The sequence below is a fragment of the Bufo gargarizans genome, chromosome 4 (genome assembly GCF_014858855.1).
Source record: "Bufo gargarizans isolate SCDJY-AF-19 chromosome 4, ASM1485885v1, whole genome shotgun sequence".
Taxonomy (NCBI): Eukaryota; Metazoa; Chordata; class Amphibia; order Anura; family Bufonidae; genus Bufo; species Bufo gargarizans.
The window spans coordinates 430,262,610-430,290,113 of NC_058083.1; the positions used below are offsets into that span (position 1 = coordinate 430,262,610).

At 43.7% G+C, this 27,504-nt stretch overlaps 1 protein-coding gene across 1 annotated transcript; it reads right to left on the bottom strand.

Moving 5' to 3' along the window:
* Nucleotides 1-25,452, bottom strand: LOC122936359 (cystatin-like). The gene is made up of 4 exons (XM_044292521.1): nucleotides 25,363-25,452; nucleotides 10,263-10,483; nucleotides 7,346-7,462; nucleotides 1-662 (listed from the first exon to the last, which is right to left on the bottom strand). The coding sequence occupies exons 2-4, from the start codon at nucleotides 10,473-10,475 to the stop codon at nucleotides 564-566; spliced, it is 429 nt and encodes a 142-aa protein (XP_044148456.1). The 5' UTR covers nucleotides 10,476-10,483; nucleotides 25,363-25,452; the 3' UTR covers nucleotides 1-563.
* Nucleotides 25,453-27,504: the final 2,052 nt, after the last annotated feature.

A 27,504-nucleotide genomic window follows, 5' to 3' on the forward strand; every position in this document is an offset into this window, starting at 1 on the left:
ATAGCCATAGCCAGCGCTGAAGCCACAAGCAGACTCTTCATATATCTTTACCCCTTTACCATTTATGAGTAATTCACCGGATAACTGATAGATGTATGATTGTTCGGGTCGGATTGCTTGGACACCACCAACTGTAATGCAAGTGGAGGTCCTCGAGACCCCTATTTGAATGGAGCTATAATGTGAACGAGTGACCCCTGTCTATGAGACTGTTGAGTACGGGGCTTAGCTATATCTGCCAGCCCCACAGAGGAGATTGCAGTGGCATTCACACTTGCACTCTGCCATTCAGACATAGGTCTTGGGACCCTTGGGTTGTGGGGGTCCTAGCAGTCGGAGCCCTCCCAGTCATACATTTTTGACCTGTACCGTGGATAGATGATAAATGTTTGTGGGTCTATTCATCTACTGGGGAAATATTCCTCCCATTTTTTTATTACATATGTTTGTATACAGGTCACACTACACACATTTATTTTCCAATGAGAATAGAACAGAATTCTAGTTCACTCAGCATAACCTCAGTAGCATGTACGCAGAGCACGAGATTTCGTTATTCTTCGTTAATCCTCAGATTCAGACTTGCACTCGTGTTTAGAAAGTTTGAACTTTGATGTAGGTAGTGGTAAAGATTGAAATACTACAAACTTACAAGTCAACACCTGCGAAAGTGAGAGCACAACATTAGATGCAGAAAACTACAAAACAAAGTCATTTTTTTAGTTCATTTCTTCATTTTAAAATATTTAAAGGGAACCTGTCACCAGGATTTTGTGCATAGAGCTGAGGACATGGGTTGGTAGATGGCCGCTAGCACATCCACAATACCCAGTCCCCATAGCTCTGTGTGCTTTTATTGTGTATAGAAAACGATTTTATACATATGCAAATTAACCTGAGATGAGTCAGAGCTTGAAAATATGACTCTTCTCTGGTCACACAAGACATGACTCTTATGTCAATTTGCATATGTATCAAATAGTTTTTTTTTACACAATAAAAGCACACAGAGCTATGGGGACTGGGTATTGCGGATGTGCTAGTGGCCATCTAGCAGCCCATGTCCTCAATTTTGCCAATACATTTCCAAGTTCCATTTCTTGTCTGAACAGTATCACCAAGTCTCTGCATCTAGATCTGAATGTCCGAACTTCGCCCTAGAGTTCTTGAGTCTTGCTAAGTTTCTGCTCATCTATCTTCTGTGTCTGAACTGTGTCCTGAAGTCTGTTCTGTGGATTCTGCATATTCTGTTCCTGTTTGTCCTCAGTCTTGTTCTGCCCTTTGCCTTAGACTCGCTTGTGTCCCGATTTTTGGTTCTGTGATCTTGCTTCCGCTTCTAGGTGCTTTGCACTGGCGATTTTGACCTGTTGTGTCAGCTGCCAACTACACTGGGACTATTCCAAGAGGTAGTAGCTTGGTAGCGCACCTGCAGCAAGGAGCAGATCCCTCTATAGGAGTTAAATAGTGAAAACCAGGGACTGCACCCTCAGGTCTAGCCTAATGTACAGTATGTTTGCTTGTTTATAGTGAAAGACAACAAAATGCTGCTGATTATATGGACTTTGCCAACTTTGTACGTAAGTTACTGTCTAAGGTGAAGGGGATAATATGGATATACTTCATACAAGAGTGTTATGGGTTAAAATATAACACCCCTGGAGGTCTATGGTGCTTTAGTGGTTAACACTTAAAAGGAATACGCCATCAGAAAATGACATTGTTTAAATTACATTTTTAGGTTGCCTGCTTCATTAACAGAGTGTTAACTCCCCTTCCATACCAAGCTAATTTAGCAATAGGCCGCTCTAACTGCAAATAACTAATTTCTGAGCGAATCTACATGCATTTGATATATTTTTTCACTGGAAACCTCAGATCTATCTTTTGTGCCATTAGATGACAGATATATTATTTAAAAAAAAATATATATATATCTTTTTAATTTTTTATCAATTTGTTTCCTGTTACAAAAGCTTTCAACATTTCTAAAACCATTACCGTATATTTGTCCCATGAAAATAGATGCTATTTTTCTACTGGCTGGGCACATTGCAAGTCTTCAAAAGAGCGCATTTGGATTTTGGCAGCCTGTTTTTCTATTGCTGACTCTATGGCACCGTACTGCCTGTAATATTTGCCAATTGCTAAAATATTACAAGCCACTTCAAGGTAATGTCTTTTATGTTGACCCCCTATTAGGTATTGATCATGGGGAAGTTTGGACATATTAAGCTTTTTTTTTTTTTTAATATGGGTGTGTATATTTTATACAGAACCGGCCCCCTCCCCCGGTTATACAAAAAAAATATGAATAGATATATTTTTTTAACAAAGCAAAAAGAAACCAAATGTATGTGCGTTTGTATATTTTACACAAAACAAAGTCCGCTGTAATATTGCCAAAACTAGTGTTAAGCGAATCGGGCTCAGACTGCTCTATCTGAAACCGATTAGTTTCAAAAATGGTTTATAACATGCTCTCCGTACTGCAGTAAAATGTATGGGCTCCACTGAGGCCTTCTTGGTCTAGCCACAAGTAGCGCGAGACATGCTTGGTCTCGTCCCTGTGATGTTACAGTTTGGTTCTAAGCATACATTACTGTTTCAGAGTCCAAAGCCGAACTTGGGTTTGTGCCTCATTAACGAAGCCAAGTTCACCTTTGGATTTTGAAACAGTAATGCATGCGTGTAACATCTTACAATGATGTCTTCCTGCAGCTGCCTCTAGGGGGAGCTCACTGCAAAAAGATTTTGCAGCTCTTAGGGTACTTTCACACTTGCAGTTGCCTGAACTGCCTGCCTGATCAGGCAAACTGTATGCAAACGCATGCCATTTTTCTGACTGATCAGGATCCTTATCAGTCTGAAAAATGCCTGGTCAGAAAAATGCATTGGAATACCAGATCCGTTTTTCCAGTGTCATCAGGCAAAACGGATCCGGTATTTATTTTTTTTCTCATTTTTAAAGGTCTGCGCATGCGTAGACCGGAAGGACGGATCCGGCATTCCCGTATTTTGAATGCCGGATCCGGCACTAATGCATTTCTATGGAAAAAAATGCCAGATCCGGCATTCAGGCATGTCTTCAGTTTTTTTCGCCGGGGATAAAACCGTAGCATGCTACGGTTTTAGCTTTTGCCCGATCAGTCAAAATGACTGAACTGAAGACATCCTGATGCATCCTGAACAGAATCCATGGGGATATACCTGATCAGTTATTTTCCGGTATAGAGCCCCTCTATGCCGGAAAAAAAACGCAAGTGTGAAAGTTGCCTTACTAAGCTCAACAATATATTCATAAGCAGCTTGATTCATTATGGTCCAGGTTCTTATTAAAATGACTGCAAGCGGAGATCTTGAAAATTGAATTGATACAAAAAGTATAGTGGACATCTGAATTTAATCTAAATAACCTTTATTTGCTGTTACTGTAATACCCCTTTAAGTGCAATTTTTTCTTCATTTGGAGCTCCAGAGATAATTAACAGGCTGTACATATAGAACATGGGGCATTATTTTTGTAGCATGCATCATTTAAGTAACACCAATGGTTTAAGTAGAAGCAGCAATTAGTAATATGACTAGTAGGGATGAGCGAATCGACTTCGTACAGTATTAGAATGTATTGGCTCCGATGAGCCGAAGTTATTGCTTCGCGAAGTCTCGTGAGACTTTGCGTTATAACTTCATAAATTAGTTTGTACTGTAAAAAAACATTTACCGAACTCAGGTTCAGTTCCAAGGTACCACCCGAGTTCGGTAAATGTTTTTTTACCATACAAAATTAATTGTTATTATGCAAAGCAATAACTTCGGCTCATCAGAGCCAATACATTCTAATACTGTACGGAGATCCTGCTCCGTACAGTATTGGAACGAAGTTTTTTGCGAATTGACTTCAGATGTTTCATCCAAAGTCGATTAGCTCTTCCCTATGACTAGTGTTGATGCTTTATCCGAAGTAGCTTTGTTCAAAACTTCGGAATAATACTGTACGGAGATCTGATTTTTAAGTGCGCCCCCAACGGACCCTCAAAACAGACATACACTTCCCCCCGCGCTGTGTCGTCCACCTTTGACCTATCCTCCTCCCCCCCGACCTGCGTCTGCACGGACACCGAGTCTCCTGCCTTGCTTACCACGCTGGCCGCTCCTCCACTAACCCCAGCCCCCATTCCCCATGCCGGCACCGGTGAAATCCCTGTCCCAAAACCAGACACCCAACCCGCCAAACTCTGAAAAAGCTGCCCCAATCCCCTACCCAAGTCCCCCTGTGGCACGCCACCCCCCCTGGGCCACCCGTCCACGCATTAATAGTACCCCAGTTAGCCTCACCAAGCTGCCGGGGGGCTGTGAACCCCGCAGCCGAAGGTCCTGCTTCCTGATGATCCTCAGCCGCAGCACGATCTTCTTCTCCATGCTCCACCAACATCCCAGCACCTGGCCTGCTGGATGTGCCCTGCACAGGCCCTTGATCTTCTCCCCTCACACGATGGGCGGAGCCTCCGCCATGCTGTCCAACCGTCTCCTGAGGCCTGTGCGCCACCGCCATCTCCCTGCACACAGCCACGACCGACTCCTCAGCACTCCCACGCCGGGCGGCCTCCCCCGGACTAGGGGCACCCGCCGCACCTGGTCCCGCATCCAAGCAGCTCACTGCAGAAGACGGGGGAGGGATCCGCCCGCCCGTTCTAGGGCTCTGCCGTGCATATTGATTCCTCCCGCGTCGAGAGGAGCTGGCAGCAGGCACACCGCCACCCTCCCTAAGCGAGGGGTCCCCGGAGGGGCTCCGCACCCGGCGCTGAGCCCTGGGGGTCACCTCCGGACTAAGGCACGTTGGCGGTGAGCTGACATTACTCACCGCCGCCCCCTGTAACACACCAGCCACCTGATCCTGCAGCCGTTCGGGTCCCCGGGACTCCGCTGCTGCCCGCAACTGCTGGATCAAGGCCTCAACCTCCATTACGTAAGTGCTATGAGTTCGCTCTGTCTCCACAGTTTTCAAATCTAAAATGGCTCCGTCCCCACTCCCCTTAGGCTGAGTTCACACGAGCGTGACAGATTTGGTCCGGATGCGTTCAGGGTGCGTTCAGTTAAACTCGCACCATTTTGCAAGCAAGTTCAGTCAGTTTTGGCTGCAATTGCGTTTAGTTGTTCAGTTTTTTCCGCGCGGATGCAATGCGTTTTGATGCAGGTTTTCACGCGCGTGATAAAAAACTGAATGTTTACAAACAACATCTCCTAGCAACCATCAGTGAAAAACGCATTGCATCCGCACTTGCTTGCAGATGCAATGCGTTATTAACGCAGCCCCATTCACTTCTATGGAGCCAGGGCTGCGTTAAAAACGCAGAATATAGAACATGCTGCGATTTTAAAGCATTGCAGAAGTGATGCATGAAAAAAAATGCTCATGTGCACAGCCCCATTGAAATGAATGGGTCAGGATTCAGTGCAGGTGCAATGCGTTCACCAACTGCATTGCACCCGCGCCCGGAAATCTCGCCCGTGTGAACTCAGCCTAATATAACCTTCCTAGACCACCCCCCTCTAACTCCACCCCACCGCAATTCCTACCTCCACTTAACCCTACCACTACCGGCCCCCTCCCACCAAAACCACTCATGTCGGCCTCCCCAAACTGCGTCCAGTACGGCCTCACTCGATTGGCGCAATGCAAATGTGGTGCCAATATTCAAAAATGGTCCAAAAAACAGAGCCCGGAAACTATAGGCCGGTAAGTTTAACATCTGTCGTGGGTAAACTGTTTGAAGGTTTTCTGAGAGATGCTATCTTAGAGTACCTCAATAAAAATAAGCAAATAACGCCATATCAGCATGGCTTCATGAGGGATCGGTCATGTCAAACTAATTTAATAAGTTTTTATGAGGAGGTAAGTTCTAGACTTGACCGTGGTGATTCAATGGATATCGTATATCTGGACTTCTCCAAAGCATTTGACACTGTACCACATAAAAGGTTAGTATATAAAATGAGAATGCTCGGACTGGGAGAAAACATCTGTAAGTGGGTAAGTAACTGTCTCAATGATAGAAAACAGAGGGTGGTTATTAACGGTACACACTCAGATTGGGTCACTGTCACTAGTGGAGTACCTCAGGGGTCAGTATTGGGCCCTATTCTCTTCAATATATTTATTAATGATCTTGTAGAAGGCTTGCACAGTAAAATATAAATTTTTGCAGATGACACTAAACTGTGTAAAGTAATTAACACTGAAGAGGACAGTATACTACTACAGAGGGATCTGGACAGACTGGAGGCTTGGGCAGATAAGTGGCAGATGAGGTTTAACACTGACAAATGTAAGGTTATGCACATGGGTAGGAATAATGCAAGTCACCAGTACATACTAAATGGTAAAACACTGGGTAACACTGACATGGAAAAGGACCTAGCAATTTTGGTGAACCGCAACCTAATCTGTAGAAACCAGTGTCAGGCAGCTGCCGCCAAGGCCAATAAGATAATGGGTTGCATCAAAAGGGGCATAGATGCCCGTGATGAGAACATAGTCCTGCCACATTACAAATCATTAGTCAGACCACACATGGAGTACTGTGTACAGTTCTGGGCTCCTGTGAACAAGGCAGACATAGCAGAGCTGGAGAGGGCTCAGAGGAGGGCAACTAAAAGTAATAAGTGGAATGGGTGGACTACAGTACTCTGAAAGATTATCAAAATTAGGGTTATTCACTTTAGAAAAAAAGACGACTGAGGGGAGATCTAATAACTACGTATAAATATATCAGGGGTCAGTACAGAGATCTATCCCATCATCTATTTATCCCTAGGGCTGTAACTGTGACTAGGGGACATCCTCTGCATCTGGAGGAAAGAAGGTTTGTACACAAACATAGAAGAGGATTCTTTACGGTAAGAGCAGTGAGACTATGGGGCTCTCTGCCTGAGGAGGTGGTGATGATGAGTACAATAAAGGAATTTAAGAGGGGCCTGGATGTATTTCTGGAGCTTAATAATATTACAGGCTATAGCTACTAGAGAGGGGTCGTTGATCCAGGGAGTTATTCTGATTATTCCCGATTGGAGTCGGGAAGGAACTTTTCCTCCTAAAGTGAGGAAAATTGGCTTTTACCTCACAGTTTTTTTTTTTGCCTTCCTCTGGATCAACTTGCAGGATAACAGGCCGAACTGGACAGACAGATGTCTTTATTTCAGCCTTATAAACTAAGTTACTATGTATGTTACCTTGCACTTTTAATGACACTATACTATGAAGACATTGCACCTACATCCAAGTATGTATTAATATAAGCAGAATCATAGTAATGACAATACCCTGGTTTTGATAAAAATTCTTTACCTTTGACACTTTTGAATTGGCAACATCACAGCCGTTGCCACCATCACCAACATTATTTTTTCGACATCGTGTTCTCCCAATATCCATAGTCAATTTGTAATTCGTTCCAGCAACAACCTACATAAAAATGAATAATAAACATATAAGAAAATACTGAGCAAGTAAAAAAAATACTGTACAAGTAATTTTACTAATCATACATATGTTACGAAATCCACTAGCCTGTGTGGTAGTAGTAAATACATTTTACTTACTGGACAATGACAGTAAAGTCAGAATATACAATAGCTAAAAGGGAAGCAGTCATAAAAAAAATTGAAATTTATTGGAAATTAATCTGTTTAAATCACGTTTTTAGGTTAACCATTTTTAAGATTTTTTTGTGATGGTATTTTTAGTTTTCCATGTCAGTAACTGTTCTGTAGAGATCACTTTTCAGCATTCATCTCATATCATTATAGGCAGGATTACAATGACAGATAACACAAGATCCACCATTCACAGTAGGCCATACACACAGCTTATCTAGTCCCCCTCACTACATTATGACCTCTGCATAGGTCACAGATTACGTTTAGAAAACACCATCATATGGGCCAGTGTGTCATCTACAGTTCATTGTGTCCATATAGTCTTTGTAGTTACTTCAAAGTATGTTTCTAAATGCTGATAAATTGGTTTTCCAGGCTCCTGATATTGATGGCTCATCCTCAGGATAGGTCATTAACATCCGATTGGCAAGAGTCCAATACCTGCACCCTGACTGATCAGCTATTCCGTTTGAAATAGCGCTGTGAATGGACCAGGAGAGTAGAATATCTCCTCATGGAGAGCGCCTTAATGGCGTGAGGAGTCTAATTGGCCAGGTAATGCTCTTCTGGGAAGAAAGTATGCAAACAGCAACTGAACCTGGCTCTATTCATAGCTCTACTTCCAGCACTGGAGTGTGAGGGGGGGGGGGGGGGGGGGGGGGGGGAGCAGGCCGTCAGACCCTCATTGATCAGACATTAATGACATAACATGAGGATAGGTGAAAATCAAACAGCGGTGGCAGCATCTCCCATCATTCCATCTTTATTAGGACTTCACAGCAAAAAAATAAAAATCACGAAATGTTGCTGATTTTGCAGATTTTTTTTTGCTGTGAAGTCCTAATAAAGATGGAATGATGGGAGATGCTGCCACCGCTGTTTGATTTTCACGTATTCTCTGTCTGATTGGATCCGCGGCTGGTGCGGGGCTGTTGCAACTCCCTACAATAAGGACAGACCGTTAAGTGCTGCTCCTGCACATTTGTTTCTCATAACATGAGGATAGGTCTTCAATATCAGGAGTCGGGGATAACCCTTTAAGGGCAGGTAAGGCAAAATGGTTGTAATCATACAGACAATAAAAAATAAAAACAATAAAAAAAATCTACAATCAGAAAATGAAAACAGATTAGGAATTAGAGAATGTGTTTCACTATCTGCTTTTAATTGTTAAAAAATAAAGGTGACCCGGTCCTTCTAAATTCCTGCTCTTCCAATCAATAGTATCCAGTAATTGATAGGCTTTGCTATACGAGTGCGTATTGTTTTAATCAGAAAGTAATACCGCCAACCGGACTCCTAATCATGGAAAGAGAAGGAATTTAAGTGAATCTTTCAGTAAAACTACTGTACATATCAATCTGTCCCGCTCCTCCTGCTCTGTACCATGGGGCCAGATTCATCATTAGCTCAAGTCAGAATAATGGAGTGAGAAAGTCGCACATTTTTGCGCAATCGCTTAAACCGCGCAAAAAATTGCTACTTTTATTGGCTCTGCGCTATGCTCGCCAGTTTTCTGAAAATGGGCGTGTTTTCTTATGTAAATGAATCTCTAGACAGATTTACTATTGCGGCAATTTAAAAAGTCGCAAAAAAAAACACTCCAGTGCGGACAATGCTTATCTTATGCGACTTTTTAAAAGAACATGCAACTTTTTCGTAAAGACGTGCAACTTTTGTAAAGCCGCTTACTGACGGATAAACTGCTACCGTCAAACAACATTTATCACAGTCTTAAAGGGCCGATCATAAATCTGACTTGGCTAAAACTGACTTTAGCCATATGTGAAAGTGGAGTAAGATGTAAGTGTAATGATAAATCTGGCCCACGGTGTCCACAGATTGGACTGCATGTACACGGTGACAGGTTGCCTTCAAGAGATGCTTGTGTTTTCCTCAAGGCCCTACAGTTTCTTCCTACTCTTTAAAAAATGACAGCTATGAAATTGATGGAAATTAGAGACGAGTGCATAGGTTCTATTGATTTGGTATTCTTCCTGAATTTTGAAAAAATAAATAAAATAAAAATCAGACTCTGATGAACCCAAATTTCTTGAGATTTAATTTTGGCAAATAAGAGAGAAAATTTGGCGAATCGAACACAGAAGGAATTTTAAGAAATGTGCTCATCTCTAATCAAAATACAGTTGAATTGCTGCCACAACAACCAGTCGCCCCAGGGAAATAATTATGGTGGGTGCCAAAGTTGTAGTCACATCCAGGCCTTGATGCCAGACATAGGATGACACCAGTTCTATAATGGTGCAAGAGGGTTATGTGGTCCTGGTCTAGATTTTGCGTAGGGACTATCAGGAGTTCTTCCCCTTTTAGTTATATTGGACTGAATATAGCAAGGGCTCTATGGTCATCAGGGTCTGACTGCCAGGGTGTTACTCAGGTCTTGTAGCTATTGCCATCTTAACTTTTTCATTTGAATATACTTGAGAAAAGGAAATTGGATTCTGAATATCATGAGGAATGTAAAATGAAGACTACCAAGCTGCAAAATCTACTAAATTAAGAATGAATACATAGATCTCATTGTCTCAACCGTGGTGCTATTGGCAAATTTACATTAATTGCACCATTGTTCTCTTTACAATTACCTGAGTTTGGGCCGACACAATGCTAAGGGCTCTGTAGATATGTGCATGATTTGATACTTTATTGTACTCCTTAACAGCAAAGCGAGAGGCTTCTTGAACATCCGGTCTATTGGGATCAGCTTTGGAATAACCACCGATTATAGGTCCGAAACCAATAATAGCAGGGGTAAGACACGAGGCGACAAAAAGACACACGTACAAAATCACAGCCATGGTTTTACCTGAAAGAAAAAGTACATATTAATAAAAATAACTACTAAGTAAAAGTCTATTAGCAAAAGATTGCTGGGATAGAATAGATCACACACATGGACTCTTATAAACTAAAAAAACAACCTAAATTGCATCACATAATAAGACTCTACTTACTCCAATCTTCCCGTCTACACTCACCAAAGGACGCTTGGAAATAATTTCTGTAGGTATAAGTTCTCTGGTTTTCTCGGCTCCTCCTTCAGGTAATAGGTGTATTTTTCTATAGGCATAACCATTTATTATATATTACAAAACCAGTTCTGCCATCAATTAGGGGTGGGCGATATAAACGATATATGATATAAATTCGGGCAATGATATAGATTTTGTCTATATCGCAATAGATGACCACGGAGCGGTAGTGTATTGAAGAAGCTTCTCACTCACCGCTCCGTGGCCTCCCCACTGCGCTGCACTGGCCAGGGCCTTGCGTGGACACATAGTCAGCGTGCTGGCTGACGCTGTGTGTGATGTCAGGTCCCTCCCAGTGCATGCTGGGAAGAAGATGTGCACACACTGCAGGAAAGGTAAGTATATTAGCAGGGGCCCGAATCTACCGGGGGGGGGGGTTGCAGTGGATGGCTAATGGCAGCATGGGGCTGATGGTGCTGGCTGTGGGACATGATGATGGTGGCAATGGCACCCGGGACCTTTGTGGATCACCTGTTAGAATAGGCCTTGAGCGCCGCAGCCTCTTCCTAGGCCAGTGACATTACTGTACATCAGTCACATGACCTAGTTGCAGCTCAGCACCATTCAAGTCAACGGGACTAAGCTGAAATACCAAGCACTACCACTATACAACAAGCCAATCCGTGATATAGCAAGTAGATTGAGTAGTGTTGAGCGAATAGGCGTTTGTGTTCGCGTTATCTAAGAATTCCGTAATGGATTCTGTTACCACGGGCCATAGACTTCTATTATGACGGAATGCCCTATAGGCCTCGTGACCGCTGCGCCTCTGTTCATTCTGTATGTGACTGCCGGAGACAGCCAAGTACAGCGCTCAGCCATCTTCTTATTTTCTAATCTACCCCCTTTTTTATATTCGGATTGTAGATGTTTTTATCCGGAATATGATAAATAGGGTGGTAGCAGTCATGTGCGGACTGCCACTCCAGTCATTCAAGGGAACTTTATGTTTTTTGTCATGTCAGGAACATCACCCCGTGCCCGTATTATGACCTGCAAACAGCGGGTCCGCAATATGCGGGTGCCGGCCATGTACACATTCACTTGAATGGGACCGCAATCCAGAAGGTCGGTGCGGAACGGAGGCACGGAACCACTTCATTCTCTCTGTGCCTCCGATGCACGTAGAACATGTTCTATTTTTTTGCTGTGTCGACGGCCCACGGACCCATTCAAGTCGAATGGGTCTGGATCCGTTGCAGCAGCCACACAGATGGTGCCCGTGCATTGGAGACCGCAAATTGCGTCCCCCAATGCACGGAACAGCCGAACAACGGCCCTGTGCATGAGCCCTTAGAAAATCCTTTAGGCTGAGGCTCAGGCCTCCCGGTCTGCCAGACTGTTCCCAATTAGATACAGCGCGCTGGAGACCAAGACGGTGCGATTCAAACTTACTCTTATTTATTGAAGACACTTATAATGTAGTGGCCAATAAAATCTCATAGAAAAGAATCTGAATACTGAGTTAGGGCTCATGCACACAACCGTATGTATTTTGCGGTCCACAAAAAAAGGGGTCCGCAAAAAATACGAATGACGTCCGTATACATTCCGTATTTTGCGGAACGGAACAGCTGGCCCCTAATAGAACTGTACTATCCTTGTCCGTAATGCGGCGAATATTAGGACATGTTCTATTTTTTGGCGGAACAGAAATACAAACATGCGGAGACAGAATGCACACGGAGTAACTTCTGTTTTTTTTGCGGATCCATTGAAATGAACGGTTCCGCATACGGACCAAAAAAAATAAAAACCGGAACGGACACGGAAAGAATATACGTTCTTGTGCATGAGCCCTTATTAAGCCAATCAGTTGTACCAAAAGGACTTATAGAAACACATGGCACATAATACATTATGGGGGTCATTTATTAAGACCAGCAGTTTAGACTCCGGTCTTAATAACCCCTTGCGCTGGCAGTGGATCCACCAAAGTTATGTAAAGGAACCGGCCTCTACATAACTTTGGCGCATCCACATTCGCTTCTAAATGTAAGAAAGCTTCCTAGATGTCTTACATTTAGACCATTTTCTATACCTAAACCAGGCGTAGAAAATGATGAATGAGGGGCCTTCCGACCCGTCGCCTTCCACCCCACACCCACTTTTCTAGACATGGCATGAGCAGGGAAAAGTTGCAGATTGCGGCGCAAAGGACCTTTGCACCAGAAATACATGTAATATAGGCATAATTCTGGATAATAAATGACCCCCTATAACTTCAGCTTCTTGGAATGTGCGAGCTTCTACTTCTTGTGATAATACTCATCCATCAGAACTGGTGACCCCAGCCAACACTTTAAGGCTACTTTCATTAGCTGTGGTTTTCTGTCCGCTCTGCAAAACGGAACAAACCGGATCTGGCATGAAAATAAGTCAATGGTGCCGGATCAGTTTTGTTTTGTACCAAAATAAACGGATCCAGCTCCCACTGACTTACAATGATTTTAATGTTGGATCTGGTTTGCTGAACTTCAATTTAATACAACCGGATCCAGATGTATTAAATGAAACGGAAGCGTCTTATTCAGGTTTTTAGATCCTGTGCCGTATCTCAAAACCTGCATTTAAAAAACGCTGATGTAAAAGTAGCTTAAAGGGGTATTCCCATCACATACAATGGGAGCATATCGCTACACTGAGAACTGAGCTGGGAGAGCTGTGGCCGGAGGACCCTGGGTTTCCAGGGGTCCGTCCACCACCAAGCGCTCCTCCCATACAAGTGTATGGGAGAACACCGCACACGCGCGGCCTGTGCTCCCATTCATCTCTATGGGGTAGACAGAAATAGCCGAGTCAGCGCTCGGCTATTTTCGGCGGCCCCATTGAAATGGAGGGCAGCTGCACATGCGCAGTACACCCTCCGTTAATATCGGTGCTCCGCTCTCGTTGTAGGTGCAGGTCCCAGAGGTGAGACCTGCACCTATCACACAATGGGGGCACATCCTAGCGATATGTCCGATTGTATGTGATGGCTAAACCCCTTTAAGTTCTATCAGAGAGATACAAAATGGAGTTTATCATATATACAAAATAGGGGTGGGAATAGAATATTTTCCCAAGTTGTTTTCACCTTAAGGACCCTTGCAGGTGAGTATTCCACAAAGGTGCAATGCGTGATGCGAACGCATTGTGCCCGCACGGAATCTGGACCCATTCATTTCAATGGGGCTGTGTACTTGTGCGTTGCGTGAAAATCGCAGCATGTTCTATATGTTTTTCATGCAACACTGGCCCCATAGTAGTGAATGGAGCTGCGTGAAAATCGCATCATATCCGCAAGCAAGTGCGGATGTGATGCATTTTTCACTGATGGTTGCTAAGAGATGTTGTTTGTTAACCTTCAGTTTTTTTATCACGCGCGTGCAAAATGCATTAAATCACATTGCCCCCACGCGATAAAAACTGAACTGCTAAACGCGATCGCAGACAAAACTGAATGACTTTGTTTGCGAAATTTTTCACTGAACGCATTTGTAACGCATCAGGACCTAGTCCGCACACACTCGTTCACGCGAACGTTTTTTTTGCGTTCCATATATGGGCTGTTGTTTTGAGTTCCGCATTACAGTCTGTATACAGAACCATTCATTTCAATGGTTCCACAAAAAAAACTGAATGTACTCCGTATGTATTCCGTTCCAAGATATAACATGTCCTATTATTGCCCGCAAATCAAATTCTGTGGCTCTATTCAAGTCAATGGGTCAGCAAAAAACTAAACAAACAAAAAAAATGTTATGCCCAGATCAATTTTTTCTATGAAATTACTGTATAGGTCATACGAAAAAAGGGAATGGAACCGGAAACACTACTGAAACAATGGCCCGCAAAACACTAAAAAGGCCTTACGGTCGTGTGAACAAGCCCTTAACCTGGGTTTTAGATTAGCTTGTGGCAATTGCTTTGTGTACTCTTCATGTTTGCCTGTTAGTTATTTTGGAAATTATGTTGATGTAGGCCTGCTGTAGGCTGTTCGGGCATGCTGGGAGTTGTAGTTTTGCAACAGCTGGAGGGCCGCAGGTTGAGCATGCCTGCTGTAAATGGTTTGAAGAAACGTTTATTCAAAGTGAAGCTGCCATTGAACTTCATCTCAAGGTCTTGACTCAAGTTATTCTTTCCAATCCCTCAATTATTCCCCCTATTTATTGCTTCAGAGCATTGGCGTACATAGAGAAGCAAGGGCCTCATAGCAAGGATCAAACCCGGTCCCCCAAACAGGACAAAAGGGTTTCAGCCCAAACCATTTTCAATGACCCTTGGCCCATTTTTCCACTGCCTCATTTACTAAAAGTTGTTCCTTTGGAGGGTAGAGTCCTGACCAAGTTTTTACCTCCAGTGGAAGCAGAGATAATCCTAACTAAGACTGGGCTCCTTCTTTCCCTGGGCCCCATAGCAGTCGCGTGGTCTGCCACTATGGTAGTTACGCCCCTGCTTCGGAGCCAAAGCCTGGGGTCCAGCCGTAGGAGCACCGTGACACATAAAGAAACAGATAGGCAGCACTATACTACTCAGCATTTCCTACACCTGGGACGCGACAGAGAGCCCTGGGGCATGACCGCCTGTTGCTGGGGCAGTGAACCACACAATGTCCTGCACCTTTAGAACAGCTAATGACAACAATGTCCTATTATTGTCCACATTACAGAAAAGAACAGTATTGTTCTATTAGGTGCCAGCTGTTCCGTTCCAGCTGGATCAACTTGCAGGATGACAGGCCGAACTGGAAGGACAAATGTCTTTTTTCGGCCTTATCTACTTATGTACCAAAATAAACGAATCCAGCTCCTGTCGGGTTGTAATAATTCAATTAAGAATTATTAATTATGGTCATAAAAATAATTAATCATAAAAAATGTAATGTATAAAATTTGTCATAAATTCTTAAAATCATGACCTGGTGAATTGTAGACAACCTAATTGATACAATTCACATCTGAGTCCGACTATTTCCTCAGATAAATAAGTTCTTTTTGACGTGAGATGACGTTAATGATAAAACATGTAGTTCTGCATTATACAATAATACACAGGTTTATAAAAATATGCAGATTTATTGGTTACAAGATTATAAACATATATAAGTAAATAAACACAATGATACATGCAAATGAATATATATAGCGTTAATATAAAGGATTACAAGCTTAACAATACATGTGAGTGGAAATAACGTGTCACATTATAACCAAGCTATTATTAGGTTAGGATATCAAAGTAGGAACATAAGTTATATATATTACCGCTGTTCAGAGAAAATCTCATGATATCAGGATGGACATGTCTAATCCTAGACATCAATATGGAATGCTAAATACATTCCACCCCCCTCTAACCAACTACACGTCACATGACTTCAGGCACGGGCAAATCCATTCAAGGATATAACTTAGAAGAGATAACTGTATCCTTCCGCCCCATCCTGGACTATTTTCACACATATGACTTTGGTAAGACTATTAAGACAAATAACAGGGATCTAGGATCATTGCTAGATCATATCTTAAATGGGAAGGACTTGAAACAATTCTTTCCTGTGGGAATCCATCACTTAGCTTGGCGAAGAATGTTCTATCTATCTATATATATATATCTAAGCAATTATTTAATGCTTTGCTCGATTATGAGTCTTGATTCTTCTGCAGGTAGAATGAAGTCTCACAATAGCCTAAGACTACATCTCAATATGGAGATGATCAATTAATTTATTTATTTGCCAATCTAGATGGTATAATTTCACCCACACTATCAAATTAGTCTTAATAAAATGAAATATCATTTTCTGTGTCTCTTACCAAGTCCTAGTAGAAATCTCACTTCTGCTCCTAGGAAAGCTGGGTGGTCCATCATAGCGCAACTCACTATGGCTTTCATCTTGATAGACCCCTCTAAAGAGCTTAACTTCTATTTCCTCTCTTTCTTGTGTGTGTCTGTTTCCCTCCTGTGTATGGTTTATGATCACAAACTTAGTTAGACACACCTTCCTAGTTTGGAGCTTTCCAATCATTGTCGGATGGGTGTGACTATTGATAAGAAATGACATCATAACCTTACCCAGAATGCACTTTTGCTACTGTTGTAATGTCACCTACTCATACCTAGGTGGCACTGCTGTGTAAGCTATTTGCATCATAGTATAAAGGGTTAACTTATGTAATTCTGAATAAAACGTATTCTATACATTTTGACCTTAAAAGCTCTAATTCAAAGCTATAGGGATTAATTCTAACACTTGTAGCAATTAGAGACAGACCTCTAGGCGTCTCTCTGAATGTTTCTCACACTGTTTATTTGTGCATCATAAATAACTTGAATCTCCTTGTTTTCTCACAGAGATATCAGTACCTCCTCTTGACACACCAAAAGACGTGATTCATGGTTACAAAACACACATCTTCACAGACACTCTTTTAGAGACAAAGATTCTCCTAATGAGAAATATATATATAATATACTGGATACATGTTGTCTTCATAACATATACCAGTATAATATAATATATATCATATGTTCTACTGATTGTCTTATGCTAAGGACTAAGGCTCATTAAATGAATACATACATATTATATATTTTGCTTCATTAATAAATGCCTAATTGTATAGGTAATTATCACCAGCTGCATAGAGCTTATCTTTATCTCTTGTCATAAATTTATAAGTAGACAAGGAGGCCTCTTCTCAGACTGGTACTTTCATGAGAAGAATAACACTAAAAAGCAGAAACCTTTGTACGACCTTAATTTGGCCTTCTCAAGACATACAAAATTGTAACTATAGTCGAGCATGGCTCTTAAAGGGAATGAACATTCATCTTGACTAGAATGAATTGGATATCAATGCATTTACCTATGAAAAGGCACAACACTCCCACTGACTTAGGGCTCTTTCACACTTGCGTTCTTTTCTTCCGGCATAGAGTTCCGTCGTCGGGGCTCCATGCCGGAAGAATCCTGATCAGGATTATCCCCATGCATTCTGAATACAGTGAAATCCATTCAGGATGCATCAGGATGTCTTCAGTTCCGGAACGGAACGTTTTTTGGCCGGAGAAAATACTGCAGCATGCTGCGCTTTTTGCTCCGGCCAAAAATCCTGAGCACTTGCCGCAAGGCCGGATCCAGAATTAATGCCCATTGAAAGGCATTGATCCGGATCCGGCCTTAAGCTAAACGTCGTTTCGGCGCATTGCCGGATCCGACGTTTGGCTTTTTTAGAGTGGTTACCATGGCTGCCGGGACGCTAAAGTCCTGGCAGCCATAGTAAAGTGTAGCGGGGAGCGGGGGAGCAGCATACTTACCGCCTGTGCGGCTCCCGGGGCGCTCCAGAGTGACGTCAGGGCGCCCCACGTGCATGGATGACGTGATCACATGGCACGTCATCCATGCGCATGGGGCGATCTGACGTCACTCTGGAGCGCCCCGGGAGCCGCGCGGACTGTAAGTATACCGCTCCCCCGCTCCCCACTACTACTATGGCAACCAGGACTTTAATAGCGTCCTGGCTGCCATAGTAACACTATAAGCATTTTGAAGACGGATCCGTCTTCAAATGCTTTCAGCACACTTGCGTTGTGGAGTACACGCCGGATCCAGACAACGCAAGTGTGAAAGAGGCCTTACAATGATTTTAATGTTGGATCTGGTTTGCTGAACTTCGATTTAATACAACCGGATCCAGATGTATTAAATGAAACGGAAGCGTCTTATTCAGGTTTTTAGATCCTGTGCCGTATCTCAAAACCTGCATAAAAATAACGCTGATGTAAAAGTAACTTAAAGGGGTATTCCCATCACATACAATGGGAGCATATCGCTACAAGGAGAATTGAGCTGGGAGAGCTGTGGCCGGAGGACCCTGGGTTTCCGGGGGTCCGTCCACCACCAAGCGCTCCTCCCATACAAGTGTATGGGAGCACACCGCACACGCGCGGCCTGTGCTCCTATTCATCTCTATGGGGTAGACAGAAATAGCAGAGTCAGCGCTCGGCTATTTTCGGCGGCCCCATTGAAATGGAGGGCGGCTGCACATGCGCAGTACAGCCTCCGTTAATATTGGTGCTCCGCTCTCGTTGTAGGTGCAGGTCCCAGAGGTGAGACCTGCACCTATCACACAATGGGGGCACATCCTAGCGATATGTCCGATTGTATGTGATGGCTAAACCCCTTTAAGTTCTATCAGAGACAAAATGGAGTTGATCATAAATACAAAATAGGGGTGGGAATAGAATATTTTCCCAAGTTGTTTTCACCTTAAGGACCCTTGCAGATGGGCGAGTATTCCGCGCAGGTGCAATGCGTGATGCGAACGCATTGTGCCCGCACGGAATCTGGACCCATTCATTTCAATGGGGCTGTGTACTTGTGCGTTGCGTGAAAATCGCAGCATGTTCTATATGTTTTTCATGCAACACTGGCCCCATAGAAGTGAATGGAGCTGCGTGAAAATCGCATCGCATCCGCAAGCAAGTGCGGATGTGATGCATTTTTTCACTGATGGTTGCTAAGAGATGTTGTTTGTTAACCTTCAGTTTTTTTATCACGCGCGTGCAAAATGCATTAAATCACATTGCACCCACGCGATAAAAACTGAACTACTAAACGCGAATGACTTTGTTTGCGAAATCGCGCATTTTTCACTGAACGCATTTGTAACGCATCAGGACCTAGTCCGCACACACTCGTTCACACGAACGTTTTTTTTGCGTTCCATATATGGGCTGTTGTTTTCAGTTCCGCATTACAGTCTGTATACAGAACCATTCATTTCAATGGTTCCACAAAAAAACAAAAACTGAATGTACTCCGTATGTATTCCGTTCCAAGATATAACATGTCCTATTATTGCCCGCAAATCAAATTCTGTGGCTCTATTCAAGTAAATGGGTCAGAAAAAAACAAAACAAGAAAACAAAACAAAACAAACCACACATACGGAATGTACTCCGTGTGTTTTCCGTATCCGTTCTTGCGGAACCATCTATTGAAAATTTTATGCCCAGATCAATTTTTTCTATGAAATTACTGTATATGTCATACGAAAAAAGGGAACGGAACCGGAAACACTACTGAAACAAAAAACATAAAAACTGACCCGTTACAAACAGCCCGCAAAACACTAAAAAGGCCTTACGGTCGTGTGAACAAGCCCTTAACCTGGGTTTTAGATTATCTTGTGGCAATTGCTTTGTGTACTCTTCATGTTTGCCTGTTAGTTATTTTGGAAATTATGTTGATGTAGGCCTGCTGTAGGCTGCTCGAGCATGCTGGGAGTTGTAGTTTTGCAACAGCTGGAGGGCCGCAGGTTGAGCATGCCTGCTGTAAATGGTTTGAAGAAACGTTTATTCAAAGTGAAGCTGCCATTGAACTTTAACTTGAGTCAAGACCTTGAGATGTTCTTTCCAATCCCTCAATTATTCCCCCTATTTATTGCTTTGGAGCAGTGGTGTACATAGAGAAGCAAAGGCCTCATAGCAAGGATCAAACCAGGTCCCCCAAACAGGACAAAAGGGTTTCAGCCCAAACCATTTTCAATGACGCTTGGCCCATTTTTCCACTGCCTCATTTACTAAAAGTTGTTCCTTTGGAGGGTAGAGTCCTGACCAAGTTTTTACCTCCAGTGGAAGCAGAGATAATCCCAACTAAGACTGGGCTCCCTCTTGCCCTGGGCCCCATAGCAGTCGCGTGGTCTGCCACTATGGTAGTTATGCCCCTGCTTCGGAGCCAAAGCCTGGGGTCCAGCCGTAGGAGCACCGTGACACATAAAGAAACAGATAGGCAGCACTACAGGGAGTGCAGAATTATTAGGCAAATGAGTATTTTGACCACATCATCCTCTTTATGCATGTTGTCTTACTCCAAGCTGTATAGGCTCGAAAGCCTACTACCAATTAAGCATATTAGGTGATGTGCATCTCTGTAATGAGAAGGGGTGTGGTCTAATGACATCAACACCCTATATCAGGTGTGCATAATTATTAGGCAACTTCCTTTCCTTTGGCAAAATGGGTCAAAAGAAGGACTTGACAGGCTCAGAAAAGTCAAAAATAGTGAGATATCTTGCAGAGAGATGCAGCACTCTTAAAATTGCAAAGCTTCTGAAGCGTGATCATCGAACAATCAAGCGTTTCATTCAAAATAGTCAACAGGGTCGCAAGAAGCGTGTGGAAAAACCAAGGCGCAAAATAACTGCCCATGAACTGAGAAAAGTCAAGCGTGCAGCTGCCAAGATGCCACTTGCCACCAGTTTGGCCATATTTCAGAGCTGCAACATCACTGGAGTGCCCGAAAGCACAAGGTGTGCAATACTCAGAGACATGGCCAAGGTAAGAAAGGCTGAAAGACGACCACCACTGAACAAGACACACAAGCTGAAACGTCAAGACTGGGCCAAGGAATATCTCAAGACTGATTTTTCTAAGGTTTTATGGACTGATGAAATGAGAGTGAGTCTTGATGGGCCAGATGGATGGGCCCGTGGCTGGATTGGTAAAGGGCAGAGAGCTCCAGTCCGTCTCAGACGCCAGCAAGGTGGAAGTGGAGTACTGGTTTGGGCTGGTATCATCAAAGATGAGCTTGTGGGGCCTTTTCGGGTTAAGGATGGAGTCAAGCTCAACTCCCAGTCCTACTGCCAGTTTCTGGAAGACACCTTCTTCAAGCAGTGGTACAGGAAGAAGTCTGCATCCTTCAAGAAAAATATGATTTTCATGCAGGACAATGCTCCATCACACGCGTCCAAGTACTCCACAGCGTGGCTGGCAAGAAAGGGTATAAAAGAAGAAAATCTAATGACATGTCCTCCTTGTTCACCTGATCTGATCCCCATTGAGAACCTGTGGTCCATCATCAAATGTGAGATTTACAAGGAGGGAAAACAGTACACCTCTCTGAACAGTGTCTGGGAGGCTGTGGTTGCTGCTGCACGCAATGTTGATGGTGAACAGATCAAAACACTGACAGAATCCATGGATGGCAGGCTTTTGAGTGTCCTTGCAAAGAAAGGTGGCTATATTGGTCACTGATTTGTTTTTGTTTTGTTTTTGAATGTCAGAAATGTATATTTGTGAATGTTGAGATGTTATATTGGTTTCACTGGTAAAAATAAATAATCGAAATGGGTATATATTTGTTTTTTGTTAAGTTGCCTAATAATTATGCACAGTAATAGTCACCTGCACACACAGATTTCCCCCCTAAAATAGCTAAAACTAAAAACAAACTAAAAACTACTTCCAAAAATATTCAGCTTTGATATTAATGAGTTTTTTGGGTTCATTGAGAACATGGTTGTTGTTCAATAATAAAATTAATCCTCAAAAATACAACTTGCCTAATAATTCTGCACTCCCTGTATACTACTCAGCATTTCCTACACCTGGGACGCGACAGAGAGCCCTGGGGCGTGACCGCCCGTTGCTGGGGCAGTGAACCACACAATGTCCTGCACCTTTAGAACAGCTAATGACAACAATGTCCTATTATTGTCCACATTACAGAAAAGAACAGTACTGTTCTATTAGGTGCCAGCTGTTCCGTTCCAGCTGGATCAACTTGCAGGATGACAGGCCGAACTGGATGGACAAATGTCTTTTTTCGGCCTTATGTACTATGTTAATATTTGCACTGACTAAGCCCTCACGTTATTGGGCTTGTTTATGCAGCATGTGCATGGATTTTCTGCAAGTCCCATTCCGATTAATGGCACAGTTTATTTTCTCAATTTCTGAAACAAATCTCACTGCCCCTGCCAGTTTAGTTTATACTTGCCCAGCTCCCGGGCACCTGTATTGCCTTCTGTCTGGCCAGCATAGACTTCTATTATGACGGAATGCAATACAGAATGCCTCTTATAGGCTTCCGTGGTGCATGCAGTCATAGAATTCCGAACCTGTACGCCAGACTTGAAAACACAAGTTCGCACATTACTACACATGGCTAGTACGTGTAAAGCCAGGGTTAGACTGGCCCACCAGAGGAAGCGGTGGGCCCAGGCTTATGTGCAATACCCCCTAAAGTTCCATTAAAAAAAACTTTTTGAGCTGCTATTGAAGCCATTCCTTTGTCTCTAGGGCATACCTCCCAATCTTTTGGACGGTCAAAGAGGGACACTTGTAGTTCATTGAGCGAAAGATCAAGATTTTGCTGCATATCTACACAGTTCCATAGTTTTCTCTTATGAAACATTGTAAACATAATCTGAATTTAGAAATGTCTAAAATCCCAATTGCATCAAATAATGAAATAATATACAAGACGGGCTCTAACATACAGAGGGGAACCAGGCAAACACTTTCTGGGTCAATATTGTAAGGCTACATTCAGACAAACGTATTTTGTTTCCGTGTCTGTTCCGTTTTTTTTGCCGATAGGATGCGGACCCATTCATTTCAACGGGTCCGCAAAATATGCTGACAGCACACCGTGTGCTGTCTGCATCAGTATGTCCGTTCCGTAGCCCCGCAATAAAAATAGAACATGTCCAATTATTGTCCGTTTTGCGGACAAGGTTAGGCTTTGTTACAATGGATCTGCAAAAAGAAAAAAAAACTGATGACATACGGACGTCATCCTTTTTTTTTTGCAGATCCGCAATTTGCGTACCGCAAAACACATACGGTGGTGTGCATGTAGCCTTAATGTAATAATACACATCTATATCTCAGATCAAAAAGAGGGACATTTAAGGAGCAAAGGGGGACAGAGGGACTTGGGTCAAACATAGGGACTTGTCCCTCCAAAAGAGGGACACTTGGGAGGTCTGCTCTAGGGTCTATGGAGCAGAGTTATGAAACTGCTCAATGCCTCATTCACACGTCAGTGATTGTGAGCCAAAAACCAGGAGTGGAGCCTCCACAGACATGAGGTATAATGGAAAGCTCCCGCACCTGTTCTGTGTTTAGAGCCGCACCTGATGGAAATCACTGACCAAAACACTGACGTGTGAATGAGGCATAAAAGAAATACTGTCTTTGTTGCTTTGCTTCCCATAGCAACCAATCACAGCACAGCTTACAGTTTTCAAGAGCAGAATTGGAAATGAAAGCTGTGCTATGATTGGTTGCTATGGGCAATAAAGACAGTTTTTCTTTTAGGCAGTTTCATAAATCTGCCCGTATGTTTTTGACTGAAAACCTATTAGACATTATTAATGATATATAGGGTTTGGGCCTCAAGAAGAAATCCCACTGGTGGGCCCAAGGAACCTCAGTCCCACACTGTGTGAAGCACATTCAGATCATGAGCTTCACCTACACAGCTGCATGGGCAAAAACTGCTTTGTGAAACCAGAGGAATTCGTTTTTTCTTCACCATGTTGTTAAAAGCGTCCCATTAGGCCTCATGCACACAACTGTTCCGTTTTTTGCGGTCTGCAAATTGCGGATCCGCAAAACACGGAAGCCACCCATGTGCCTTCCACAATTTTCGGAACGGAACAGACGGCCCATTGTAGAAATGCCTATTCTTGTCCGTGAAACAGACAAGGATAGGACAAAAACTGTGAGCCGCAAAAACTGTGGCTCGGATGCGGACCAGAACAACGGTCGTGTGCATGAGGCCTAAGCCGTGATGCGGAATGACAACGGAGCGGTGCCCCTGTATTGTGGATCTGCAAATGCGGTCAATACGGGAACGGGACACCAACGGTCTTGTGAACGAGCCCTTACTCTGTGTGAATTCCGTATGTCCTATTATTGTCCACATTACAGAAAAGAAAAGTTCTGTTCTATTAGGTGCCAGCTGTTCTGTTCCGCAAAATACGGAATGCACACGGACATCATCCGTATTTTTTTGCAGATCTATTGTGGGCTGCAAAATACATACAGTCATGTGCATGAGCCCTTCGGTTGACGTTCCATATGGCATCCTTTTTTTTGCGGATCCATTGTAACAATGCCTATCCTTGTCTGCAAAACGGACGAGAATAGGACATAGTAGAGGCTACGGAACGGACATACAGATGCAGACAGCACTTTTTAGAGACCTATTGAAATTAATGGGTCCGCATCCTATCCGCAAAAAAATATGGAATGGACACAAACAAAATACGTTTGTGTGAATGTAGCCTTAGGCTGCTTTCACATTAGCGTTTTTACTGGATCCAGCAGGGTTCAGCAAAAACGCTTCCGTTACTGATTATGAACGGATCCGTTTGTATTATCTTTAACATTGCCAAGACGGATCCGTCATGAACTCTATTGAAAGTCAGTGGAGGACGGATCCGTTTTCTATTGTGTCAGAGAAACAAAACTTGCATTGGGGGGTCATGACGGATCCGTCTCGCTCCGCATCACAGGACGGAAAGCAAAATACAACATGTTGCGGTTTTTCACTCCGGTCTGGGAACAAAATTAAGCGGAACGGAATGCATTATGGAGCATTCTGTTCAGTTCAGTTTTGTCCCCATTGACAATGAACGGGGACAAAACTGTAGCGTTTTTTTCTGGTATTGAGCCCCTGTGACGGATCTCAATACCGGTAAACAAAAACGCTAGTGTGACAGTAGCCTTAGCCTGTAGGGAGGAACAATTAATCACACGTCTGCATGCTGTATCATTATGATAGCTACCACTTCTAATATCGCAGTAGTATGGGCCTAAGAAACAAAATACCACAGTTACGGTTTTATTTACTTAAATTGAAAACCTTACTTACGGCTGAAACAAGACCACGTCACCTCCTCCTAATGTAGCCTGAGTATGTTTCAGGACTTCAGGTATCTGCAGGTGAGTCAGAGCCCCCCAGAATTAATAATGCCCCCATTAGCGCCCCCCATTTGATCGTGCCGCTGTGAACACTCGCTGTTGACTGAAAACTCAGGACAGGACCCGTGCACCAGCGTGATGACGCTGACTTAAAGGGATGGAAGAACTATTACGGGCTAACCGTCACTAAAACCTGTCCCTAATCCCAATACCCACAAATGACACGGAGACCTTCTGTGGTAAAACGGGCCGTGGCATAACTTTATTAACCCAACATGTTCACATGTTTCTTTTAATCAAACATTTATGCATTTCCATAATTATATATATATATATATATATATATATATATATATATATATATATATATATATATATATATACATATACATACACACACATACACATACATACACACCCAACATAACATGACCACGGCCAACCAACCCGACACTGCAACCCCTTGCATTGTAGAATGACCCCGGAAGGCAACCAATCAAGCTGTACTCTTACTCGTCATTTTCACTTGTATCGCCACCTTACCCCGGGCCGCGCTCACCGACCCAAGGGCACCAATATTTCTTAGTTCCAGTAAATAACCCTGTAGGCCCAGTTTCCCAAACAGGGACAGCCAGCGTACAGCTTCAAAACACATGAGTTGCACATTTTCACATGCAGTGCACCATTTTCACCCTTGAATTACCTTCCAGGATCCTTCCCACTGCCTGCCACAGATGACCAGAGGTGACACCTCACCTATGGGCGTCTCGCCAAACTCTCAGGGCTGTCTCCAAACCCTCCTGAACACCTAACGCCCACAAATCAGCCCCCACATCATTGAGGTGAACACCATCAGACCGTAGGAACTGAGGCGAAGCCGCCTCCAGATCTCGATGACGCACCACAAAACCTCCCAAACGCTTCACAAAACGACCCACCTCCTTATTCAGCTTAGCGCGGGCCCTATTCACCCTATCCACAGATCACGCAAGCCGCCAACTCCGTCTGGCCACCACATCGGACCACACCAGCAACAAACCCGGGAAATCGGACAATAACCGCAACAGGTCCAATTTAATATCACGAATTACATCTCGCGAACTCCGAACACCTAAGTCGTTGCCACCAACATGCAGCACCAATATGTCTGGAGGTCTATCCAATGCCACATTAGCCTGCAACTCGGGCAAAACCCGCCCCCACATAAGACCCCGCAAGCCAATCCACCTAACATGCAACACGGCCGGATCAAAACCCAACTGTCTTCCATTCCGCCGCACATCCGCCCGACAAGCCCCCCAATACTAGGGATCGACCGATTATCGGATTTACCGATATTATCGGCCGATATTCAGGATTTTGAACGTTATCAGTATCGGCATTTATTTTGCCGATATTCCGATAACGTCCTGGGAACACAGATCGCGCTGCTGACAGCGCTCTCCGTGTTCCCTCAGCAGCAGCACAGGGGAGAAGGAGCAGTGTCTCCTCCCCCTGTGCTGCTGCTGCCGCTCCAGCCAATGGGAGGACAGGGGACAAGAGGAGGGGAGGAGCTATGGCCACTGCGCCACCAATGAAGCTTAATCTCACATTAATTCATATACAGGAGGCGGGAGCTGCAGAATCACATAGCCGGCTCCCGGCCTCTATGAGCTGTAGCTGCGATCTGCGGTAGTTAACTCCTCAGGTGCCGCGGATCGCAGCTACTGCTCATAGAGGCCGGGAGCCGGCTATGTGATCCTGCAGCTCCCGCCTCCTGTATATGAATAAATTAGAGATTAAGCTTCATTGGTGGCGCAGTGCGCCCCCCCAAGCCCCCAATATTAGGCATTGGTGGCGCAGTGGAAATTCCCAGAATATCGGTATAAATTATCGGCTATCGGCCTGAAAGTTCACAAATTATCGGTATCGGTATCGGCCCTAAAAAATCAATATCGGTCGATCCCTACCCAATACACGTACGAATGACCGAATATCCAAGCCAGACAACCGTCAGACCCTATAAGAAAACAGAACAAAAAGAAAACCACATTAACAGACCTCCTAAGAACCCCACACCACAATATCAACTTACACAAGATGAGGACGAATA